This window comes from Lolium perenne, chromosome 1 (assembly GCF_019359855.2).
Source record: "Lolium perenne isolate Kyuss_39 chromosome 1, Kyuss_2.0, whole genome shotgun sequence".
Classification (NCBI taxonomy): Eukaryota; Viridiplantae; Streptophyta; class Magnoliopsida; order Poales; family Poaceae; genus Lolium; species Lolium perenne.
The window spans coordinates 232,060,210-232,081,634 of record NC_067244.2 but is presented as its reverse complement, the minus strand read 5'-3'; the positions used below and the strand labels follow the sequence as shown (position 1 = coordinate 232,081,634).

General features: G+C 46.2%; 3 protein-coding genes across 6 annotated transcripts; 1 reads left to right on the top strand and 2 right to left on the bottom strand.

Annotated features, from left to right (window-relative positions):
* Positions 1-773: 773 nt before the first annotated feature.
* On the top strand, positions 774-11,936 carry LOC127326269 (enoyl-CoA delta isomerase 2, peroxisomal). 4 transcript variants are annotated; one of them, XM_051353133.2, is made up of 3 exons: positions 1,596-1,739; positions 8,011-10,538; positions 10,611-11,138. In XM_051353133.2, the coding sequence occupies exons 1-3, from the start codon at positions 1,733-1,735 to the stop codon at positions 10,824-10,826; spliced, it is 2,751 nt and encodes a 916-aa protein (XP_051209093.1). In that variant the 5' UTR covers positions 1,596-1,732; the 3' UTR covers positions 10,827-11,138. The 4 variants fall into 4 exon arrangements, with proteins under 4 accessions (XP_051209098.1, XP_071681014.1, XP_051209093.1 ...); XM_051353138.2 differs by lacking the exons at positions 8,011-10,538; positions 10,611-11,138 and adding an exon at positions 4,019-5,486 and having other exon boundaries at positions 774-1,739; XM_071824913.1 differs by lacking the exons at positions 8,011-10,538; positions 10,611-11,138 and adding an exon at positions 11,714-11,936 and having other exon boundaries at positions 789-1,739.
* LOC139834492 (uncharacterized) lies at positions 11,272-16,325 on the bottom strand. The gene is made up of 3 exons (XM_071824842.1): positions 16,302-16,325; positions 15,865-16,227; positions 11,272-11,412 (listed from the first exon to the last, which is right to left on the bottom strand). Exons 2-3 carry the CDS (start codon positions 16,195-16,197, stop codon positions 11,272-11,274), a joined length of 474 nt encoding a protein of 157 aa, XP_071680943.1. The 5' UTR covers positions 16,198-16,227; positions 16,302-16,325.
* A 55-nt stretch (positions 16,326-16,380) lies between these two features.
* Positions 16,381-16,989, bottom strand: LOC127337882 (uncharacterized). Its single transcript, XM_051364268.2, has 3 exons — positions 16,861-16,989; positions 16,559-16,762; positions 16,381-16,473 (listed from the first exon to the last, which is right to left on the bottom strand). Exons 1-3 carry the CDS (start codon positions 16,987-16,989, stop codon positions 16,381-16,383), a joined length of 426 nt encoding a protein of 141 aa, XP_051220228.2.
* Between the last annotated feature and the right edge of the window lie 4,436 nt (positions 16,990-21,425).

Sequence of the window (21,425 nt, the reverse complement as noted above, 5' to 3'; positions counted from 1 at the left end):
AAAATGAAAATATATTTGGTGTTGATTGAGTTAGTGCTGTAGATGTTAATATTATTTTTATACTACATTTATCAAAGTTTATAATGTTTGACTTTGACTAAAACTGATATGCATCCTAATAATTTAGATAGGAAGGAGTATTTTGGAGGAAATCAAAGTGGAAAGTGTTTTTGTCTCTTGAGCTTCAGTGCTCCTACCATATAGAAAATATTTTTTACAAGTTATAAATAAATCGGAAAATAATGCTGAAAATTGTTAGTAATATATCTCACAATCTTGCAAAATCTTAACCCAAACTTCTTGTTTATTTTGGGTTGGATAAAAAAGACAAAATCTGATATGTTTTATAGATTAGAAAATGTACTACTCAGATCTACATTATTATTATTTTTGTGTAGCTTAACATATGAAGTATTTGGAGTTGATGTTTCGCACGGTTGTGGTTTTTTCCAGAATTTTATAAAACTCAAAAATACATTTTCTATTTCTTTAATCGAGAGCACTGCTGTCCACATGGACCAAATCCGAATCAAAGCTCGTAGTTAATCCTGGTTGTTGAACTGGTGAATCATGAAACCGACAGGTACCCGAAGCTGGGAACTGGTCCAGGTTTGTACCACTCAACATCATCATAGACAAAAATCCATGAACTACTATAATCTAAAGAAAAGCTTATCCGCAAATCACTAGTTGTTGGCGCGAACGTTCGCCACAACGTACCCTGCTTCGAGATGACGCCATCGATGATGTTACCGCCGGCCCGTTACATCGTCGAGCTACGGTTGATAGTGGATTCCGATTAAACTGCCGCGCAATTCGTCGGCCGGTAAGAAGCCGCCGGCCGCCCGCTCGTCGAGTTCTCCGCTGACGCCGCGCGATAAAACCCACACGCCACCCACCGTGTTCCGGTGGCAGGTACACTTCGTCTCTTCCGCACGCCACCAAACCCAACACCCAACTCCACACACAACCCAAGGCCGCCGCCGCCCACGATGTGCACGCTGGAGAAGCGCGGCCGCGTCTTCGTGCTCACCCTCACGGGCGACGGCGAGCACCGGCTGGGCCACGCGCTCATCGCCTCCATCCGCGCCGCGCTCGCCTCCGTCGCGGCCCAAGCGGCCCAATCCGGCCCGGGGGCGGCCCTGGTGACCGTCGCCGAGGGCCGCTTCTTCTCCAACGGTCTCGACATCGGGTGGGCGGGCACCTCCCGCGCCAAGCTCGGGGAGCTGGTGGCCGCGCTGCGCCCCGTGGCCGCCGACCTCCTGGCCCTCCCCATGCCCACCGTCGCCGCCGTCACCGGCCACGCCTCGGCCGGCGGGTTCCTCCTCGCGCTCTGCCACGACTACCGCGTCATGCGCGCCGACCGCGGCGTGCTCTACATGAGCGAGGTCGACATCGGCCTGCCCCTCCCGCCCTACTTCGTCGCGCTCTTCCGCGCCAAGGTCACCGCCGCGCACGCGCTCCGCGACGTCCTGCTCCGCGGCCGGAAGCTCCGGGCGCCCGAGGCCAGGGAGATGGGCATCGTCGACGTCGTCTGCCCCGGCGCGCCCGAGACCGCCGCCGAGGCGCTCAGGCTCGCCGAGGAGCTCGCCGCCAGGAAGTGGGACGGCGCCGTCTACGCCTCCATCAGGGTCTCCATGTTCCCCGACGCGTGCAGGAAGGTTGGGATTGTTGAGGAGAGCGATGAGGACAAGGCCAGGAGCTTCGCCTCCAAGCTCTGATCCATCAAGAGATGAGAGGTCAGTCCTCTCTCTCTCTCTCTGCGGCTTTGTATCCCCTGTCATCTCTGATGAATGTGTTTGCTGGATTTACTGAATGAATAAATGGGGGCATTGCCACATTGATGCTTTCGTAATACTAGTATTTTAGTTTGCTTCCCGCTGGTAGGTAGACTGTAAATGTAGCTAATTATGAGTACTCTCAAGTATTCCTGCAGTTTCGGTAGTTTGAGCTGCAGCTGTAGTAGTACATGAGACTAACTTGAATCTGATTGAGATCATCACTAGGCAAAGCTTAGCTAGTGTTCATAATCGATCTGATTTCAATGAACCAACAATACATTCCACAAACTGGGGCTGACAGCTAGTGGATTCATTTTAAGTGTCCTCTGGCTATTATTTTTATAATCCCCAAGTTAGAGATGAAGGCGGCACTACATGTGTCATTTTCCATCTGTCAGCAAGGCGATTGTAATTTTAGTATACTCCATGGTTTTAAAGGCGTCGCCTTAGGGACGCCTAAGCGTCCAAGCGCTCCCCCTCCGCCTTAGAAAAACGCCCGCCTTAGGCGCCTAGGCGTCGCCTAAGCGTCGGAGCGCCCCCCTTCGCCTTAGGACGCCTTGGCGCCTTTAAAACCATGGTATACTCAGCCTTGTGAACTTCGCGATTCCAGTGCTTGTAAATCTCTTCATTGCCTACTGGTCAGTACTATACGTGCTAATCCATGGTCGAGATCGTGTCTTCAATTGCCACTGCCGTCAGTTATTATTTTTCTCGCCAAATAGAGTTGTTCTTTGATTCAGTATAACAAGCGTCAGCTTCTGTAGTGCTTCGGATTCTTCTACGAGTGGGTCGAGGTTTGTGGTTTGGTCCCCGTCCGCCCATAATCATTGTTTTTCGCCCTTCGGTAGAAGCATCGCTAGTGAAGTGCTTTAGCACGTCAGGTGGGAGGCTGTCCTCTGAAAAAAGAAGATAAACACGTGAGTTCGTAGTAATTCGAACAAAATGAAAAAATAATATGACAGATGGATCCTACATGTATACATCTTCGAAATTACCGGCCTAAAATTAAAATCAAACACAGCTAGAATGGGCATGTACACACTCAAAATGCTGCCCCTGGACGTTTTTGTGACAAATTGCCCATTTTGTCATACATTTATGGGTTTTTGAGGACCTCAGGCAGGCTGTGACGTTTTGGTCCAAAACGTCACAGAATCAGTGACATTTTGCAGGTGTGTCACGGATAAAATGTTATAGACCACCAGATTTCTTTTAGTGTGCCCCCAGGTCACGAGACAAGATAGTACGCTGGTGCCTCTCCGTCGCCTGATGCCCCTTTGTCGCGTATCAATCAGTCTCGTCACGATTTGACCATCCGCTGCTAGTAACGTGCTAGCCTGAGGCTTTTGTGGTATCCCCTTTAGATATAAAAGGAGGACCATGGCCAGGCAGTGAACGGGGGGAAAGAAAGATGGAAGATAGAGGATTCATGGGGTGAAGAGCCACAGTTGGAGAAGAGAGATAGATAGATAACTCAGAGGCTCGAGTAGTAGTTCATCCCTTGACAAGTGCTCCCGGCAAGGAATACCCTCCCCTGTAAACTCCACGCGACTTCATTCATCAACAAGCAATACGATCAGACATGCATGCCATAGAGCTGTTAGCCTTAGGGCGCCCTGAACCTTGGTAAAACCTTGGTGTTCTTGTGCTCTTGCAGTTTGAGAGAGACACCCCACTGCCGAAAAAATGAAGGGGTTATGTGTTACTCCTGATGTCCACGTATCCGCACACGACAGCCAGCTCTGCTGTTTAGTCTAAATTTGAGGCCATCCCTATTGTTGAAGTAAATGGTACCCCGGTTATTGTTGAAGCAAATGGTACTCCGGCTACTACTACAGGTTCAGAGGTGTTGTTTGATATACAGTCTGAGCTTGGTGGGTAGTTCTTCCGCTAGTGTGCATGTCTGGGCCCAGTGTGGGCCTGTGGGGATATGGTTTTCTTGCCTGTTAATTTCCTTGTTCTGATTCAGTTCATTGGTGCTATGTTATACACTTCATTAGCCTGTACCTTTTCCTGACTTGTGTCAGCTTATGGACGAAGAAGATTTTGAGCTTGCCTGGCCTAGTGCAGTTTCTGTCGGAAAGCTTTGGTAACGCAGTTCTGTCTCTTGTTTGGGGTTATGCTGAAATGATCACAATCAATAGGATCATCTATCCTAAGAAGAGATCTTGGGGATAGCCCTCGGTAACCTGCTGTTATACGAAACTGGTCAGTTGATTTGCTTTGATGATGTGCAGAGTTTGGCGCCAAGCTCTGACATTAGCTGAGTTTTGGGCTGCTTGATGTTGCTGAATCATCGGCATCTTCTTCAGAGGTGGAACTGGTACAGCTAGGCTTTCTGGAGACACAGTTAGCTGATTTGTCTGAGGGACAGCACTCTCAGGACCATTCTAAAGCTGTCGATCTTCAGGTGATACCTGATGAAGCTTAGTTGGCTGTTCCTGCTACTCAAGTAGTGCCGAGACGTGGGCGTGCAAGTAAGATTGTAAGACAGTGACTCCATCAACCCAAACTCAAGTCCGTTGTTGCACCAGGCACCATAATGCGGGATATAAATACCAAGAGCTTCTAGATATCAGGCGCAAGGCTTCTTCAGTTTCAAAAGCTTCTGACGCCTGCATTTCTTCAGATAGCTATGCAGCGAATAGGGATCGAGCAGTGCAGCATAGACCGAGAAGACCTCACCGAGGAGCATTTACTCAAGGGGCCAATCTGAATGACATTGCCACATTTAACGAAATAATTAGTTACTTATGTCTCATTGAGCTCCAATTTTGGGATGTTCTTACACCTGGAATAACATGCAACGTACTGGACCCTCTTCTAGTTCAGTTAGACTGTTGTTTCACATCTCATGCCTGGTCCATAAAATGCCCCAACACTGGTTAAACATCTTGCTAAACCTACCTCGGATCACGTGCCATGTGTTGTGTCAGTGGGCACTTATATGTCGGGCTCGTCGAGGGGAGGGAGAACGTCAGGCTTGATTAGTGGCCTCCACTGCTGCATAAGTATCATTTGATTTGAGAATCATTTGATTCGTATGCCAGGCTTTCTTGACAATGTACAAGTGTTGTGGGATATTAACTGTCCTAGGGACAGTGCAAAAAAGCTTATCAGCAAAATTCAAACTCCTTTGCAAAGGATAAAGCATGGAGTACTAATTTATCGGTTTTGCAAACGTTTATTCATAATTGCAATGATATTATGTTACTCTTGGATGGGTATGAAGAGGAACATGCCTTGCATCTTTCGGAGTGGAATTTTTGAAATATAGTAAAAAAAAACCCGGCTGCAGCACCTTCTGCTCTGTAAACAAGAATACTGGCGAAAACGGTGTTACTGCTAGATGGGCTCGGCTAGGAGATGAAAACACCTCGGTCTTCCACTCAATGACAACCATTCAAACTCCACCGCTTCCTTGAAGAGGGAGGATGGATAAGTGGCAGATGATCATCATGAAAAGGCAGCAATTCTATGTCGGACTGGATCTTTTGGTTCCCACTTCTCATAGTCTGAACTTTGCACAATTCTTTACTCCCTTGAATAACCTGGCTGATTTGTCTAGTCCCTTCACTCATGAAGAAATTGACAATGTGGTTGCACACATGTCATCTGACAAGTCACCAGGGCCGGATGAGTTCTCAGGTTTGTTTCTCAAAGTATGTTGTCGATTATAAAATATGATTTTTTACTGTGAGTTAATTTACATAGTATCTAAAATATGATTTTACCACCAGTGTCATGATTTCTGTGAGGGTACAGAGCATCTAAAATATGATTTTTTTTACCACCTGTATCATGATTTCTGTGAGGGTACAGTTAATTTACAGAGCATCAACGAACTCGTTCATTACCTTGATCTCAAAGGTTCTTTCACTAAAAGGTGCAAATGATTATCAGCCCATTTCATTACTAAATATTTGTCTTAAATTGCTTACAAAGCCGCTAATCGTCTTCAAAATATAATTCTTGATTTGGTCCATGATAACCAGTATGGGTACCTAAAAACGAAAACTAGACCGGACTGCATGGGATGGTCGAATGAGTATTTTGCACCAATAAGCAATCTGGTAAAGAGGTAATCATTTGAAACTAGATTTCGCCAAGGCGTTTGACACCGGTGGAGCACCAAGCAATCATGAAAGTTCTTGCATGTCAAGGTTTGGATGATAAGTGTGGCTGTGTTGGATGAATATGATCATGTCTACTGGTACATTAGCAGTGTTATTGAACATGTACAGGGAAAGAAATTTTCTTGTCAGCATGGTGTTTGCCAAGGGGACGCCCTTTCTCCGATTCATTTTGTGAGTGTTGCTGAGCTGCTACTGCAGTGCATGGTGAATCCGCTATCTCAAGAGGATACTCTGCAAGCTCCACTTCCAATGCAAAGGTTTGTTATTGCTGAAGCGGAGCATGTCATTGTGACCAGAGGCCGAACCCGTTGCAAAGTCGGAGAAAGAAGCAATTTAGCATGCATAATATTAATGTCACGTGAGTAATATAATTGGAAAAAAGTCAGAGCTCCATGCACGGATAAGTTATTTTAAACAATTAATTGTGTTGGTTGCACGACGAATAAGTCATGCTTGCATAGCTGGTGGCTAACCGGTAACTAATCTACATACTGATTGCGAACTGAGAGAGATGCTTGAACTAACACACAGACCGACTGGGTTCTGTCCAAAAGATGAACAAAGCATGCCATGAACCACACCCACACATCAAGCCTCTATCCAATAAACTACTCCCTTAGTGGGATAGCAGCTGCTTCTTCTTTTTTTTAGACGGAAGGCACAACGTGTGCCCGGCTTTAAATTAATAGAGCCCGATGGCGCAGGTGGCATCACACACAAACACTGGGGATACCAGCTCTAGTTTTACAGCATAGCCTCAGGCTCAACACTTGAACATAAGTTTAAACAAAGCAGCACGACATGAAACTAAACACCAGATAACTAGGGGGCAGACATCTAGGTAGCTGGGGTGGCCGTCTCCTCATAGGACTTCTTCAGCATCTTGATCAGCTCGTCGAGGGGAGGGAGAACGTCAGGCTTGATTAGTGGCCTCCACTGCTGCATAAGTATCATAGTCTGGTAAGTACAGGCAGCAGGTTGTCTAGGGAACTTAGCTTCAATCGTAAACTTGTTCCTCGTTGTCCATAGCACCCAGATAATGGCAGCGAAAAGAATCCAAAGAACCCTTTTTTTGTTTTGCCCGAAAAGTTATTCGAAATAGCACAAAACTCAGCAAAACACGAAGGGTTCAAGGTAACGGCTAAAACAGAACGAACCACACTCCACATGAATTGAGCCAAAGGGCAAGCAAAGAAAATGTGGTCAATGTTTTCAGCCTGGCCGCAAAGAGCACACTGCCCATTAGATGGACCATTACGCTTTTGGATCGGCCTCTCGCCAACTGCCAGATAAAGATTTTGATCTTGAGGCAGCCTCTCGCCAGCTGCATCTTCTTTAGATGTAGATCAAGACATTTGTTTGTTTTAAGCCACATGCAATAATTTAGTCAGGAATGAGGTGGATACCACATCCAGGTGCTTCTAAATTTTTCATGCTGTCTTCTTGTTGTCCTTCTCCAGCAAGAGTAGTTTCGTTTGTCAGCAGCTCCTCTAGAACTGTTGGTGTTTAGCAGCAGAAGGCTGCTCCCTCTTGAATCTTGATCAACTCCGTTCGGATCGACATCTTCCAACTACAACCAGTGGGCACTGTCTTGTCTGTACTGATCTATATATTGCTCCCTCCTTGCAAAAGGTTTTCCATGAAATTCAGAGAATTATGACGTTCTACATTGGACAAAGCGCATACTTTGGAGCTTTACAGTCAAAAAATTCTTTGGAGTTAAATGAAATTGTTTTCGTGTATACAACACTCTTTGCAGAAAAATAAAGATGTGTTTTATTTCAGTATGACAGCAGACAAGAAAATTTTGGCTATCAAATCAAATATAATCAGGTACTATTTTTGTTTTCTCATTTGGAAATTAGTCTAGAACATGTCATATAAATATAGATGATTGATTAGATCATAATACTTACATTAGTTATCCACAGGATACGCATACTTCTAATTGTGTTAAAACTTAAAGTAAAGGCAGTTATTTTCATTTATAGAAAATTAGAGACCTGCTTCACACTGAAAATTGCTCTTAATATACTTTTCTAATACCTCGAGCCTGTACTGATTTGGAACATACCTTCATTTGCTCTTGCCAGCAATCCCCATGTCTCAGATTTTGCATGTGCTACTCTCCCCAGTAGTCGGCGTCTTTGCAAATGAGATATGGAAGCCAATTAAGCGGCACTCTAGCTACTGCCTGAAACCCAACACTAGTGTTGGTAGACTAGCAAAGGCTACTACATATTTGAAAGACGCCAAAGACACTATTGAGGAGAAAATTCAACTGGGTGAACTCCAGAGCAAAAGACTCACAGAGCAAGCACAACGGTGGATAGATAGTGCTCGATCAGCAGTAGACGAATCGTACATGATCAACAATAAGTATGAGGGAAGGAAAATACATTTCTTTGGTTGCTCCTGGAATTGTTTCTTCAACTATAGGATTGGTAAAGCTGCTGCCAAGACAAAGAGTGATGCCGAGGAGCTAAACAAAATAGTTCCACGGGATGGTAGTATCTTCAGTTTGCTTCCCCCAGTTGGCAGAGAGCTACCTCTGCCACCTAACATTGTGGGGCAGACTGAGTACAAAGACAAGATTGTTGGTGACATCAAACAAGGCTGCACCATGAGTTTCATTGGGATATGTGGTATGGGAGGTGCAGGCAAAACAACTCTACTTAAGCAATTAAACAACGTCTTCAGCGGCGCTGCAGAAGCGCATGAATTCGATCATGTCATTTATGTGGAAGTAGGTCAGCAACAACATCTGAGTACAGTTCAGCATAATATCGCAGCCCAGCTCGGCCTGGCACTAGGACATGATGAAAGCTCCATTTCTAGATCTGCATCCATTTACAACTTCTTGAAGGAAAGGAGGTTTCTGTTGTTGATAGATGACCTTTGGCAAATGCTGGACCTAGTCAATGTTGGCGTACCACAAGGTTCCACACAAGTTGGCCCTCGGAATAGGCAGATGGTAATTATCACAACACGTTTACAACATGTCTGTCATGGAATGCAAGCGCATGCTCATGTGATTATGCTACAAAGGCTAAAGTCTGACCAAGCGTGGAGTCTCTTTGAAGTAAATGCAGGATGCGATAAACTAACCAACAGTAATTCTCAAATCAAAGGCTATGCCAAGAGCATTGTGGAAAAGTGTGGAGGCCTCCCACTAGCGCTCAAGATAGTTGGGCAGGCTATGGCATCAAAAAGAAGTGAACATGAATGGGAACATACTGTGATGTTGCTTCAACAGTCTCAGTTCCACAAAGTTCCAGATGCAGGAAGTGACCTATACCATGTACTGTATGTTAGTTATGACCAACTGCCAGATGAGAGGACAAAGCAATGTTTTCTTTTCGTTGTCTTGACTTCACATGATTGTGTGTATGTGCCATATACAATAGATATTTGGATGAGCCATGGGTTAATAGGTGACGATGGTGATGTCAGGAACAGCTATTTGAGAGGACACTCGGTTCTTGGGTGCTTAAAAAGAGCTTGCCTGTTGGAAGAACATCCTAGAGGGGAAAGTTATGTGAGGATGCATGATATCGTCCGAGATGTAGCTCTTTGGATTGTAGCAACCCAACAAGGAGATGGACCAAATAAGAACTGGCTAGTCCGTCACTGTGGGGAAGAGGTGGAGCCACAAGAGTGGAGCAGTAGTATTGAAAGAATTTCCCTTAGGAACAAGAGTGATGTTGCCATTCCTGATGCTCGCAGTTGCGCAGCTCACCTTTTGTTGACTCTGGTACTGGACAGAAACTTGAGGATTTGCAAGGTTCCTACAGGCCTTTTTACAAGTACTCCATCTCTCACTCACTTGAGTCTACCGAGAACTAGTATTCAACAACTCCCATCAGATATTGGAGCATTAGTAAACTTGCAGTACCTTAATCTTTCGGAAACGCCACTCCAATTGATCCCAGTGGAGCTGCAGTTCTTGAAAAGTTTGAGGTACCTATATTTAGGATATACAGATCAATTGAAAACTATCCCAGATGGGACCATATCTGCACTAAGTCTGCTGAGGGTGCTTGATATGTACAAAAGCGGTCCTTTTCCAGAGGAAAAAACACGGGCATACATTGAGGAGTTGGAGAGTTTGGCATTCTTACAATTTCTTGGCTTCACGGTTACTGATTGTGAGTCCCTTCACAGAATTTTCAACCTGCCCTTGAGATTTCTTGATATACAAGGAGTTGAAGGCTTGCGACGTCTCCATATGTCACCTACACTCGTTAGCAAAACAAGGGCACGCCAGCTTGATACCTTAGCATTGTATGGAATAGAAAGCTTGGAGAGCTTGCTGATAGGTGAAACGGATATGGATTCAGACTGGTACTTTAAAATCCTTGATGAGCTCCGATTGAAGAACCTCCAAAATCTGAAAAGTATCGTATGGAAAGGGGTGGTGCCTCATCTTTGCCTTCCTTTACTTCGTACGCTACAGATAGAAGGCTGCCACAGCATCAGGACAATCACATGGATCAAGCAGTTGCCCTGCCTAGAGGAGGTATATGTGGTTGATTGTTATTCAGTGTTGGAGTTAGCGAGTACTGATGATGACGAAGGACCCTTGTCATGTGCTGCCACGGCTCCGTTTCCTCGTCTCAAGGTACTCGGACTAAGTGTTCTCATGAACCTGCACAACATATGTGATGACACACTCTCATTCCCGTGCTTGCAGCGCTTGGTTGTGTACGAGTGTTGTATGCTGGAGAAACTGCCAACCAGGTTGCTAAAAGAAGAGAGTGCGCCACTCATACTCGGCAAAAATGACTGGTGGCAGAAACTAGGTTGGGACGACAATAGCGTGAAATCTATTTTATTTCCATTCTTCAGGGAACTGCCTGCATATTTTCAAGGAAGTATGGCAGAAACCTATAGTGCATTACATACATAAGCTGAAGCTATATTTGCTTTGACTCCAACAAAAAAAAAGGAATAGCCAAATCACTGAAATCATGGATCCGAGCGCTGCAGCGCTTGCCTCGTTTCACAATAATAGTCCGAAAAGGGTTATTACCCTTGTAATACAAAAAATCACTCGCCGCTTTGTACTAAAAACAAGAAAGACTAAGCAGCATTTGTCGTGTATGTGCTTGGCTATACAGTTAGCTTATGCCAGCTTTGCACAATTGCATATTTGCATTACCTGTTGTTGTAAAATTCTGTATTAAGATTGAAACTAGCTATGTATTTTCAAGTTGTAATATGTATTGCCCGTGACTTAATCACACTGAGTCGACATGAAATTTCCAAGACCGCCAACAAGAGAGATAATGAAACCAAACAAGCCAAAATATGAGCAGAGTGTGCAATGAACAAAGTTCGATTAGCTAAAAAATTCAGACAGAAAATCCCTCAATTACTGGCGTCCAAGAAGGCAAGAACCAGTCATCGCAGAGGACGAAGAAGACCTCCGGGGGCTTGCGGAGGTCGGCGCCCTCCGGGTGGGTGGCAGTGGAGCTGTGGATGGCCGGGAGAGACTAGGAATGAACGGCGTAGCAGCAAGATGAGGGGAACAGGCTCGATATTCAGACGTAGGAGACAGTTCGGAGGGATCGGCCAGAGAGCGCTGCGGCCGGCTGGGGCCTGCGCAAGCGACGGCGGCGGAAGCAGTGCTTATGGTGGCTATTGCTTCTGCGATCTGCCTCGAAGGAGAGACGTTCATTTACAGCCCTGCTATGTGACATTAAGCAAACAATTAAATTTCGATCTCTGCTAATTTATAATTTACATACGATCCTTCTTCAAGCTTCTGAAGCAATCTGGCTTTTTTTTCTGCAGGGTTTCTAAAGAGCCAGGATTCTCTCTTAGTATTCTGCATTTGTACATTGATCAGCCGCTGATGCTTTGTATGAAGCATGAAGTATATACTTCTGTAGACCTTGGAATTTTCTTGCTTTGAAAGTGTGAAATAACAACATGCTTGTGTGTGTGTGTGTGTGTGTGACTGTTCTACTGATTATCTCGCTGGTGCTACAATGGGAAACGTATTTACAAATTGACATATGATGTGCCTGAATACACTTTTTTCCCTAGGATATTGCCTATTGGAACCATAAGAGCATGTTTGACAGGAGGTTGTGAATAGCTTAAGTGACCTTCTTCATCCAAATTGAAATGTTGCAATCTACAAAAGATCAACAAGCGTGCAGTTCATGTTGGACTGTTGTGTATATGGGGCTTATTAGGAATATAGACCAAATCTCAGGGAAGGGAAACACTACAAGCGAAAGAAACTCTCAGTCTCAGTCTAAGAAGCGCACATGTTGCAGCTGAAGAAACTGCGAATGGTTAAATTGTTTTCCCAATGTCTCTCATACCGGAGGGTGTGATTACATTCTTAAGTTTCTCTTTTAGCGACATATAATTTAGTTGAAGGGATAAAAAAATCCTACACAAGGCAAGAACATAATATGGGGCAAGAACTTCATGGGCCACCCATTGCGTATTATCCTTCAAAGGTATATGTAGGGAGACAAAATGCTCACTATGCATCACAAGCAGCAGTTGTGGCTTGATTCAATGCATGTATTTTTTCTACTCTCACTTGCTAGCTTCACTTCATGGGCCACTAGTTGCATGTTATCCTTCAGAGATATATGTAGGGAGACAAAATGCACACTGTGGATCACAAGTAGGTGTGGCTTGACTCAATTCGTGTAATTTTTGTAGAGTCAATATTTACCTTAATTGCCCCGATACAGTGAATAAAGAGAACTAGCTTCCATGGATAGATAGATTGATGGTACCAAATAGTGGCTAGGGCATTATGAAATGTTACAATATCGCTTTGCAGCTTTGCATCCCCAATCTCTGATGTGTTGACCTAGGTGCTTGCTGAATTGTCAGAACAAGGGACATTGTTGTGCTACAGGGGGTATTGTGCTACTGGTGGACTGAAGCCAACTATTTGCAATATTCCTATAATTTGGATGATACCAATAAGAATCCATTAAGTTTAAGCGGCAGTTGTAATGCTTGATACTAGCTCTGATTGAGATCATAACTACTCAACCTGAGCTGATGTTGATAATCTATCTGGTTTGGATGAACCAACAGTTCTATCAGGTTAACATAATACACAACTACATGGTTCATTGTAATTATCATCGGTCATTGTTTTTGATACTTCCGATTAGAGATGAAGGCGGCACTACATATGTCCTTTTCCATCCCCGAGCAAAACATTAATATCCATGCTATTAATTTATACTATACTAATACTCTCTACATCGTTGTGAATTATGTGATTCAAGTGCATGAAGATTTGTCAAATTCATGCCTTTGGTTCATTACGTTATCCTCTTGTATTTTTTTACTACAAACTAGTAAATATGCCCGTGCGTTGCTACGGGTCAATCCGAGTGCTTCTGTAGCTATCATCTAGTCATAGTGCTTTTTCTCGTTCCTTGCAAGAGGGAGGAGAGATAACCCAACAAAGTTAATTATTGCTGGTATAATAATGCATATTAAAAGTACAAATCATCTCGAATAGTAGAGTAGTAGATATTTTATGTGCTACAAATAACGCAAACATTTTGTAGACAACTCAAACTTGTCGAAAATAAACAAAGAGGTGAACAAAATTCATCGAAAGAAAAATTCATCAAGCCCTTCCCTGTATTTAGGTCCCAAAATCATACTGTACACATTTGCATTCAAAGGTGTCGATCAAACATAATGCACTCCACAATATTCAATTAGTAGATACATCTATTTTATCATTAGTATGTAAAAATACTCCATAATTTATAGTGTAGAAGAAACCAACCATGTATTTAATTAAAAACAAAACCATCAGGCTAATCCTTCGATGCTGATCTAGTAACCAAGACCAGCCGCGGTGCAACAATGGGGCCACAACAAATTCGCTCGGACAATCAACCACAACAAACTGAATTCAGGCTCTCTGAGACGCATCACATGATATATTTAGCTTGGCCACAATAAAATATAGGTATCCACGGCATAACACACGCCAATAAAATCTGATCTCTGATGTTTGTAGTATACTTGCAGAATTCAGTCGTAGGTGCAGGCGTACAGCAGAAGGCAGCACGGCCTGTGCATCGCAGGTGACAGTGCACCCTGCTAGCACTGATTTGTTGCAAACTCACAGACAACACGAGGCCGTCCTCGACAGGTGCGCCGTCGTCCACCCGCGACCGGCAGACCACCCTCACCAGATCGGGTTAGGGACAACGGGAGGAACAGTAGTCGAGCACCAAGAGGGCGACGGAGGGCCGGCATTGGCCCTGGATGCGAGCTGCTTGACGGGACCGAGAGTAGGAGCCCGGCGCGCGCACGTGGTAGAGATCCACGGCAGGCGACGATTTTGCCGTCGGTGCTACCCGATGGTAGTGATGAAGATTCAGATGAAGTCTGAGAATTTGCAGAGCGCTTGCTGTGAAGGTTCACCCTGCACGTGATCGTGCAGATCACTTGTTCCACGAGTGAGTCCCCATATTTGGCAATACTCAGCAACATCACGTCGGGAAGACCTCCATGGGAACGGCCCTGACTCACTACGGGGACGACCAGCTACACCGACGGCCCCGCACCGTCGGCACAACAACGTTCACCGTCGGCACCGTCTCTGCCGACGGTCACCGTCGGCGTCTCCCCGTCGGCACAGCAGGCGTCGGGGTCTGCGCGTGCACCGTCGGCACAGAACTTCACCGTCGGCACAGCCGTACGCCGACGGCTGGACGGTGGCCGTCGGCCGTCTCATCGTCGGCACAGCCAACCAGCCGTCACGCCGGCGCCGTCAACGTCCCCAGCTGTGCCGACGGTGTAACCGTCGGCACAATTTTCTTTTTTTTTTCCCAGAATGGCGGCAAAACGGTGGCTGTTCAAACTGGAAAATCGCGCGAAATCGGGCTGGCTGTGCCGACGGTGTCACCGTCGGCACATACCCTGCCATTTGGCACAGCTACGGGCTGTGCCGACGGTGACACCGTCGGCACAGCCAGAGCTTTTTTTCGATTTTTGCCAATTTGGCCTCGTTTGCTCAAAAAATCGCAGAAAATGCACATATTATAGGATTGAATATGCAGTAACATATATATCACCATATAGCACACAGATATCACCGTATAGCACCAAATCTCACAAATATAGCATCAAATCTCACAAATAGCACAAATATAGCATACAAGACCATGGTACATACACCGGATCCACTACAAAGATGGAGCGTGTCATCATGTGCTAGTACAATGTAGAAACTATGGTGGTGCACCACCCGAGTGACGATCTAGCTACAGACGATCTAGCTCCGAGTGGGTGAAGTGAGGCCGCTGTATCTCGACGGTGCTCGGGGAGGTAGAACCACGACGAGAGCCACCGGAACCAGAAAAATGCCGAGGTTCGGCAGAAGCACCAGGAGAATGGCGACCGGGTGCATCGGCGTACCACAAGGAGTGTCGTTCCCGGATTCTCCCAATCCCTACATGTTGGAGGGAGTTAGCAACTTAGCCATGTCACACCAAGTTAGCAACTTAGCCAAGTTAGCAACTTACCGGGGTCAACTGACGCTGACGCTTGTACATGATATAGAACTCCTCCTTGGACGGGAACACTGGCGTCGGCCCCGGATGAGGTGGCTGCGGAGTGGTTCCTCTCGCACTCCAGTCATCATGAACCGAGTGAAACTCTGCAAGAAACGGGAGAGATAGCTCAGATTCAAACATGGGGACTTATGATGTTTTGCAACCATAGAGATTGAAACTTACCGCCATCTGGTTGCTCGTCCACTGGACATAGGCATCTTTCACAAGGTCATGCTCCTTAACCTTCTCGAGATACTCCTCGTAAGCTCGCGCATAGGCCTCCTCGAGCTGAGTCTACAATTTCAGAAATAATGCGTCTCATCAACATAGCCATTCGGGAACAAGAGTCAAAACGAGAGGATGAAAGTGTGGATGACTTACATCAACCTCTACCCGAGAACGGCATGTAGTCCGCGAGGAGGTAGCGTAGCTGCCGGAGGGGAGGGTAGCCTTGATCTGCGTGAAGTTCCTCTGAGGCTTGAAACCCCCAGCAAGGCAGGCAGGACGTCCATGCGGCTGGCCGTACCCCGCCAGCATCATCGCCACCTCGTCGACCGGCTCGGTCATAGGGTCCTCCACCTCTGGATGGAGCTTGGCGTACTCCTCGCAGTATCTTTCCTTGTTCTCTTTGGCCTTGCCGTAGTACATCTCAGGCGCGGGCCGAGGCTCGTTCGGACCGGGCGTCACCAGCTTCATGTGCGTCCACGCTTCCATCTCACCAAGTTCCCTCCCGAGCTTCTTCCCCTGCATCACAAAACAAATGTTATGCATATCATTGAAAATCAAAAAAATGTAGCTTGTTCCATTTTTATATGTACCAGACGCTCCCGATAGCGATCGGTGCTGCTCCCCGCGGTGTGTGTTCCCGAGAACCACGGTTGGCCTTGTTCCGGTCGCTCACGGCCTTGAAATCGGGGTTTCGCCGACCCAATTCTTGACCAACTCCATGAAGGCGGCCCTCTTATTATTATCAGCCCAATGTGGTACAACCTGCAAAATCAAAACTCATTTGAAGAACAAACAATATAGTTGCAAGTTAGCCGCGGTACATAGAATCGCATTGACAATTACTTACCGACATGAAGTCATCTATCGTCATAGCCGGGGCGAGTCCCTGCACAATCTCAGGCTTTGTGTACCTTACGCCCTGCTCAGCATAGAAGTGGCCGATGCACGTGATCCTCTGGTTGTACCACTGCTGCCGTGTCAACTTCCGACACATGTTACGGAGCACCACGTCCGCCCTATCCTTATGCTCAGTCGCCACCCTGTAGTTGCGCTGCAATCAAGCATAACAGAAAGTGTGAGAGGCATGAGTTATCACGGTGTGGTTATCAACTACATATGAACGAAACCCAAAGAGTATGCATTACGTACCCAAAACTTCTTGATCACGGCGTCGGCGGCGGAAGCAAAGCCAGGGTAAGGCGCTATCTCATAGTCTTCCCAAGTGTAGGCTAGCTTGGACTCGCCCCCAAGGACCGGAGTGTACATCCCCGGCCGCATTTCCTAATAGCAGCTCCAATCAGACTCCCTGGCACGCGGACATTCTTCCCCGTGTATGTGAAATTCCTGCACAATTATCAAACATTAGAAAATGCTAAGTGTCATAACGAAAATGAAATCACCTTACTACTTACTCTATCTTTCCTGGGACAAGGAGCCACTTCTCATCCTCCGTAGCAGGTTCCTTACTCTCATCGGGAACCTGCGCTTCCCCACGAATCCGCAACTTCTTCGGAGCCATCTCCGTCGAAGCCTCCTCGTCCCTAGACTCCTCCTCCTCCTCCCTAGTGTCCTCCTCCTCCTCCCTAGTGTCCTCCTCCTCGTCCAGCGGATCGTGAAGCCACCGAGCCGAAGCAGAGGGAATGTCAGCTAGAAGGAGCGGAGCAGTCCCCCCTCGTCCTCCAGCTCGTCCTCCCCCTCGTCCTCCAGCTCGTCCTCCCCCTCGTCCTCCAGCTCGTCCTCCCCCTCGTCCTCCCCGTCCTCCGTCTGCGTCTTCGTAACGCCGGGTGGGAATAATGGGTCTTGCACTCCGTCTGGAAGCACCCGGCCCTGGCTTCCGCTGATGCATCTGATCAAGCAAGGAGCTCGATGATGCCTTCCGTCCGCTCATATTGGGCAATTACCTGCATAAGAAAAAGAGAAAATAATTAATAAGCATGTTGAAAATTAATAAGCATAATGACAAATATAGGTACTAAGCATAATGAAAAATGTAGGTATTAAGCATAATGACAAATGTATGTATTAAGCATAATGATAATGTAGGTACTAAGCATAATGACAAATGTATGTATTAAGCATAATGATAATGTAGGTACTAAGCATAAAAGACCCTCACCATTCATCACCACTCTCATCTCTAGGCATTGGGTTCTCAGCCTCACTATCAAAATCAGTATCATATGAGTATTCATGGTCGGCATTGGGTTCCGGTTGAGTCTCGACAATGTTGTCTTTGCTCGCATGGCGCTTGGTGAGCATAGCTATGTCCTTCGGGTCCACCACGGTCTCACCACGCATTTGTACATCGTTGTGGAGATCCTGAAGACCTATGTCTATTTGAAGAGCCCCGAACTGCTCTTCCTCTTGATAGAAAATTCCCTCATATGTTACCGGGTCAATGTTGTTGTAATCGTCCTCGGAGGGGATGGGTAGCTTACCATGTGGCGATACAGGAACACGACTTCCCAGCCCATGAGTTCCTCATTCGACATGGGTAGGACAAATAATAAACTTGCTTGGTTTGGTGAGCCACAACATAGACGTCGGATCCGCTCGTAGGTGGTTGTAGGCCTAACTTCAACTAAACCAATGGAAGGGGTGCTTCTCATTCCACCGTGTGGGTCAAACCAGTGGCATTTGAACACAAAGAGCTTGAGTTCTATGTTTGCGTTGTTGAACGTCAACTCGTATACCTTTTGTAACCTTCCATAGTAATCAAGATCATCGGCTCCGCAGTGTAGACCCCGTATTTATTGTTTTTGCATTAGGCCGGTTCTTCTGGTGAAACTCCGTATGGAAGCGATACCCATTTACATCATACTTCTCATGCGTATGGACTCTACGGTTAAAACCACAGGAAACGCATCTCAACTCATCTGTCATCTCAACGTTGGGATCAGCTCCCTACAAGTTCAGTTCAGATTATTTTGTGCATTAGTTACGTGTAATAAGACAAGTCACGGATTGCAAAGTAAGAGGAACATTTGAGAAATTACTTTTTCATGGAACCAGTTCACGAAGCTTTTATTTAAGGGCGGGGCACCCTCTTTCATAAGAGTGTACCACTGCGTGGGAGTGGGACCATTTCTTCCTGACCACATTTCATCATGGAATTGGCTGAAAGGAGAAAATACGTATTAGACCAAAACCAAGTTACTGGTTCCAAAGTAATTGGTTCATCATTTTACCTCATGAAATCGACCACTTCCTCCATGTTCATAAGCACGTAAAGCATTATGCAATCCTTCTCTTCTGGCGAAATGTTCTCCACTTTTGAGGCACCGGCCTTGCCACCGGGATATTTGAAGAGCAAGAGCTTTGGGTCACGGTTGGGCTCATCGGAATTGTACCGAGCGACCGGGTTATGCTTAGTGGGCACATCATTGGCATAGTACATTGTCGTGGCGTCCGCCATCTCATGGAGGAGAGTTGCCTCAGCTATGCATGCTTCAATCTTATTTTTGTTTCCACATTTGTACCGAATATATTTGAACTCCCTCTCAATACAAAAGCGCCAACGATATCGCACCGGTCCCCCCAAGAGTGCCTCGTTGGCGAGATGCACGATGAGATGTAACATCGGAGTGAAGAAGCCTGGGGGGAATATCATCTCTAACTTGCATAGCATGTCCGGCACTTGCTGCTGCAGCTTCTCAATCACCTCGGTACATATCTGCTTAGCACAGACCGTGCGGAAAAAATGGCTCACCTCCGCAAGCACTCGCCAGACATGATCGGGGAGATACCCTCGAAGCATCACCGGCATCAGCCGCTCAATCCATATATGATAGTCGTGACTCTTGAGCCCGTTTATTTTTCCTGTAGCAAGATTGACTCTCTTACTCATATTCGAACAATAACCATCAGGGAACATCACGTCATATTTGAGCCACGTAAATGCCTCCTTCTTGTCGGCGCTATCAAGACAGTACTTGGCATGCGGCTTTAACCAACCTTTTCGATTGCCCTCAGGAGGCTGCATGTGTAGAGCCACCCTGTCACATATCTCCTCAATATCGACTCTAGCTGAAACATTATCCCTTGACTTGCCTGGTATGTTGCAGCAGGTGTTAAGGAATGCCTCCCCACAATTCTTTTCGGTGTGCATCATATCGATATTATGGGGAAGTTCAAGGTCCTTGTAATACTCGAGCTCTGTTATGCCTGCTATGTGAGTCTAGTTGTGCGTTTTACCATATCCCTCAAATTGGTGGCCGGGTTCCTTACTAGGTGGAGAGCACGTAGCTCAGCATCAACAGTTGCACCATTGAACTTTGGTATTTCTTTATGTTCAAGCACAACTACGCCTTTCGTGAAGTTTTTCTTGTCGGATCTGAACCGATGCCCTGGATCGAGGAACTTGCGGTGTTTGTCAAAGGCAACATATTTGTGTCCAGCTTTTAGGTGCCTGAATTCTAGTTCGTGCTCGCACACCGGCATGGAAACTTACCAGCTGTACTATGCCCACAGTAATAGGGCGTACCCGGGTAGGTCATGCATCGAATAGTGGAACCAAACTTTCATGATGAAGTTTCTCTTTGATGCTCGGTCGTATGTCAATGTACCGTGATGCCACGAGTGGTGCAAATCATCCACAAGTGGTTGCATTAAGACACTCAATTTCTTCCCTGGATATTCAGGCCCTGGAAGGATCATCGACAAGAATATGTTCTTCCTTTGCATTACGACTCCGGGAGGGAGATTGAGCGGAATAACAAACACGGGCCAGCAGCTGTACGCGGCGATCGACATACCATATGGGTTGAATCCATCGGTTGCTATCGCAATTCTAACATTCCGAGCCTCACTTGCCTCATTTGGGTGCTTTTGATCGAAGCGCTTCCATGATTGACCATCAGATGGATGTACCATGGGTACCCGTTTCTTCTCGTCTTGCAATCTTATCCCGGTCTTATGCCATATCATCTGCTTGGCAGTCTCCTCGAACATGTAAAGCCGCTGGATTCTTTTGATGAATGGGAGATAACGAAGAATCTTTATGGCTACCTTTGTCTGCCTCTTCTGACCATTGCCTACATCTACCTCATGATACCTAGAGTGACCACACTTGGCACAAGATTTGTCATCCGCATAGTCTTTTCAAAACAAAAGGCAAAGTTTTGGACAGACATCATATGTTACATAATCCATTTTCAATGCTTTCAAGATTTTCTTCGTTTCGTACATGGTCTTGGGCAAGCAATGACCTTCGGGCAACATGTTACCTACTGTGCTCGTAGTCTTTTCAAAGGATGCTCGAGTACTCTCAAACATGCACTTGTCGGCTAGCAACTGCGTGATGCCATCAAGTTGAGACATTTTTGCACCCGGGTATAGAGGCCTCCTAGCTGAGGCCATCATATCAATGAAGGCCCTCGCGGTTGGCTCAGGTTCCTCCTCTGGAAGTTCCTCCGGTTGTGGCGGTCCCTCCGGTTCAGGCGGTTCCTCCGGTTCAGACTGTTCGTCCCATGGTAACTCTAGCATGTCAGCATCCCGAAGATCATCTAGCAAGTTTAAGATGCCATCGTTCTCATTGCCATCGATCCGCTGCCGCATCACCTCACCTCTATCACGTTCGTGCCGAGAAAAGTCGACCGGCGGGTCGTAGTCACGCATATACCCATTCCACCAAAGGTGTTTAGTCATCTCTAGAATATCCTTAGGATGACGCCTCCTGCAGACATTGCAAGGGCAACGGGGACGAACAATCCCCT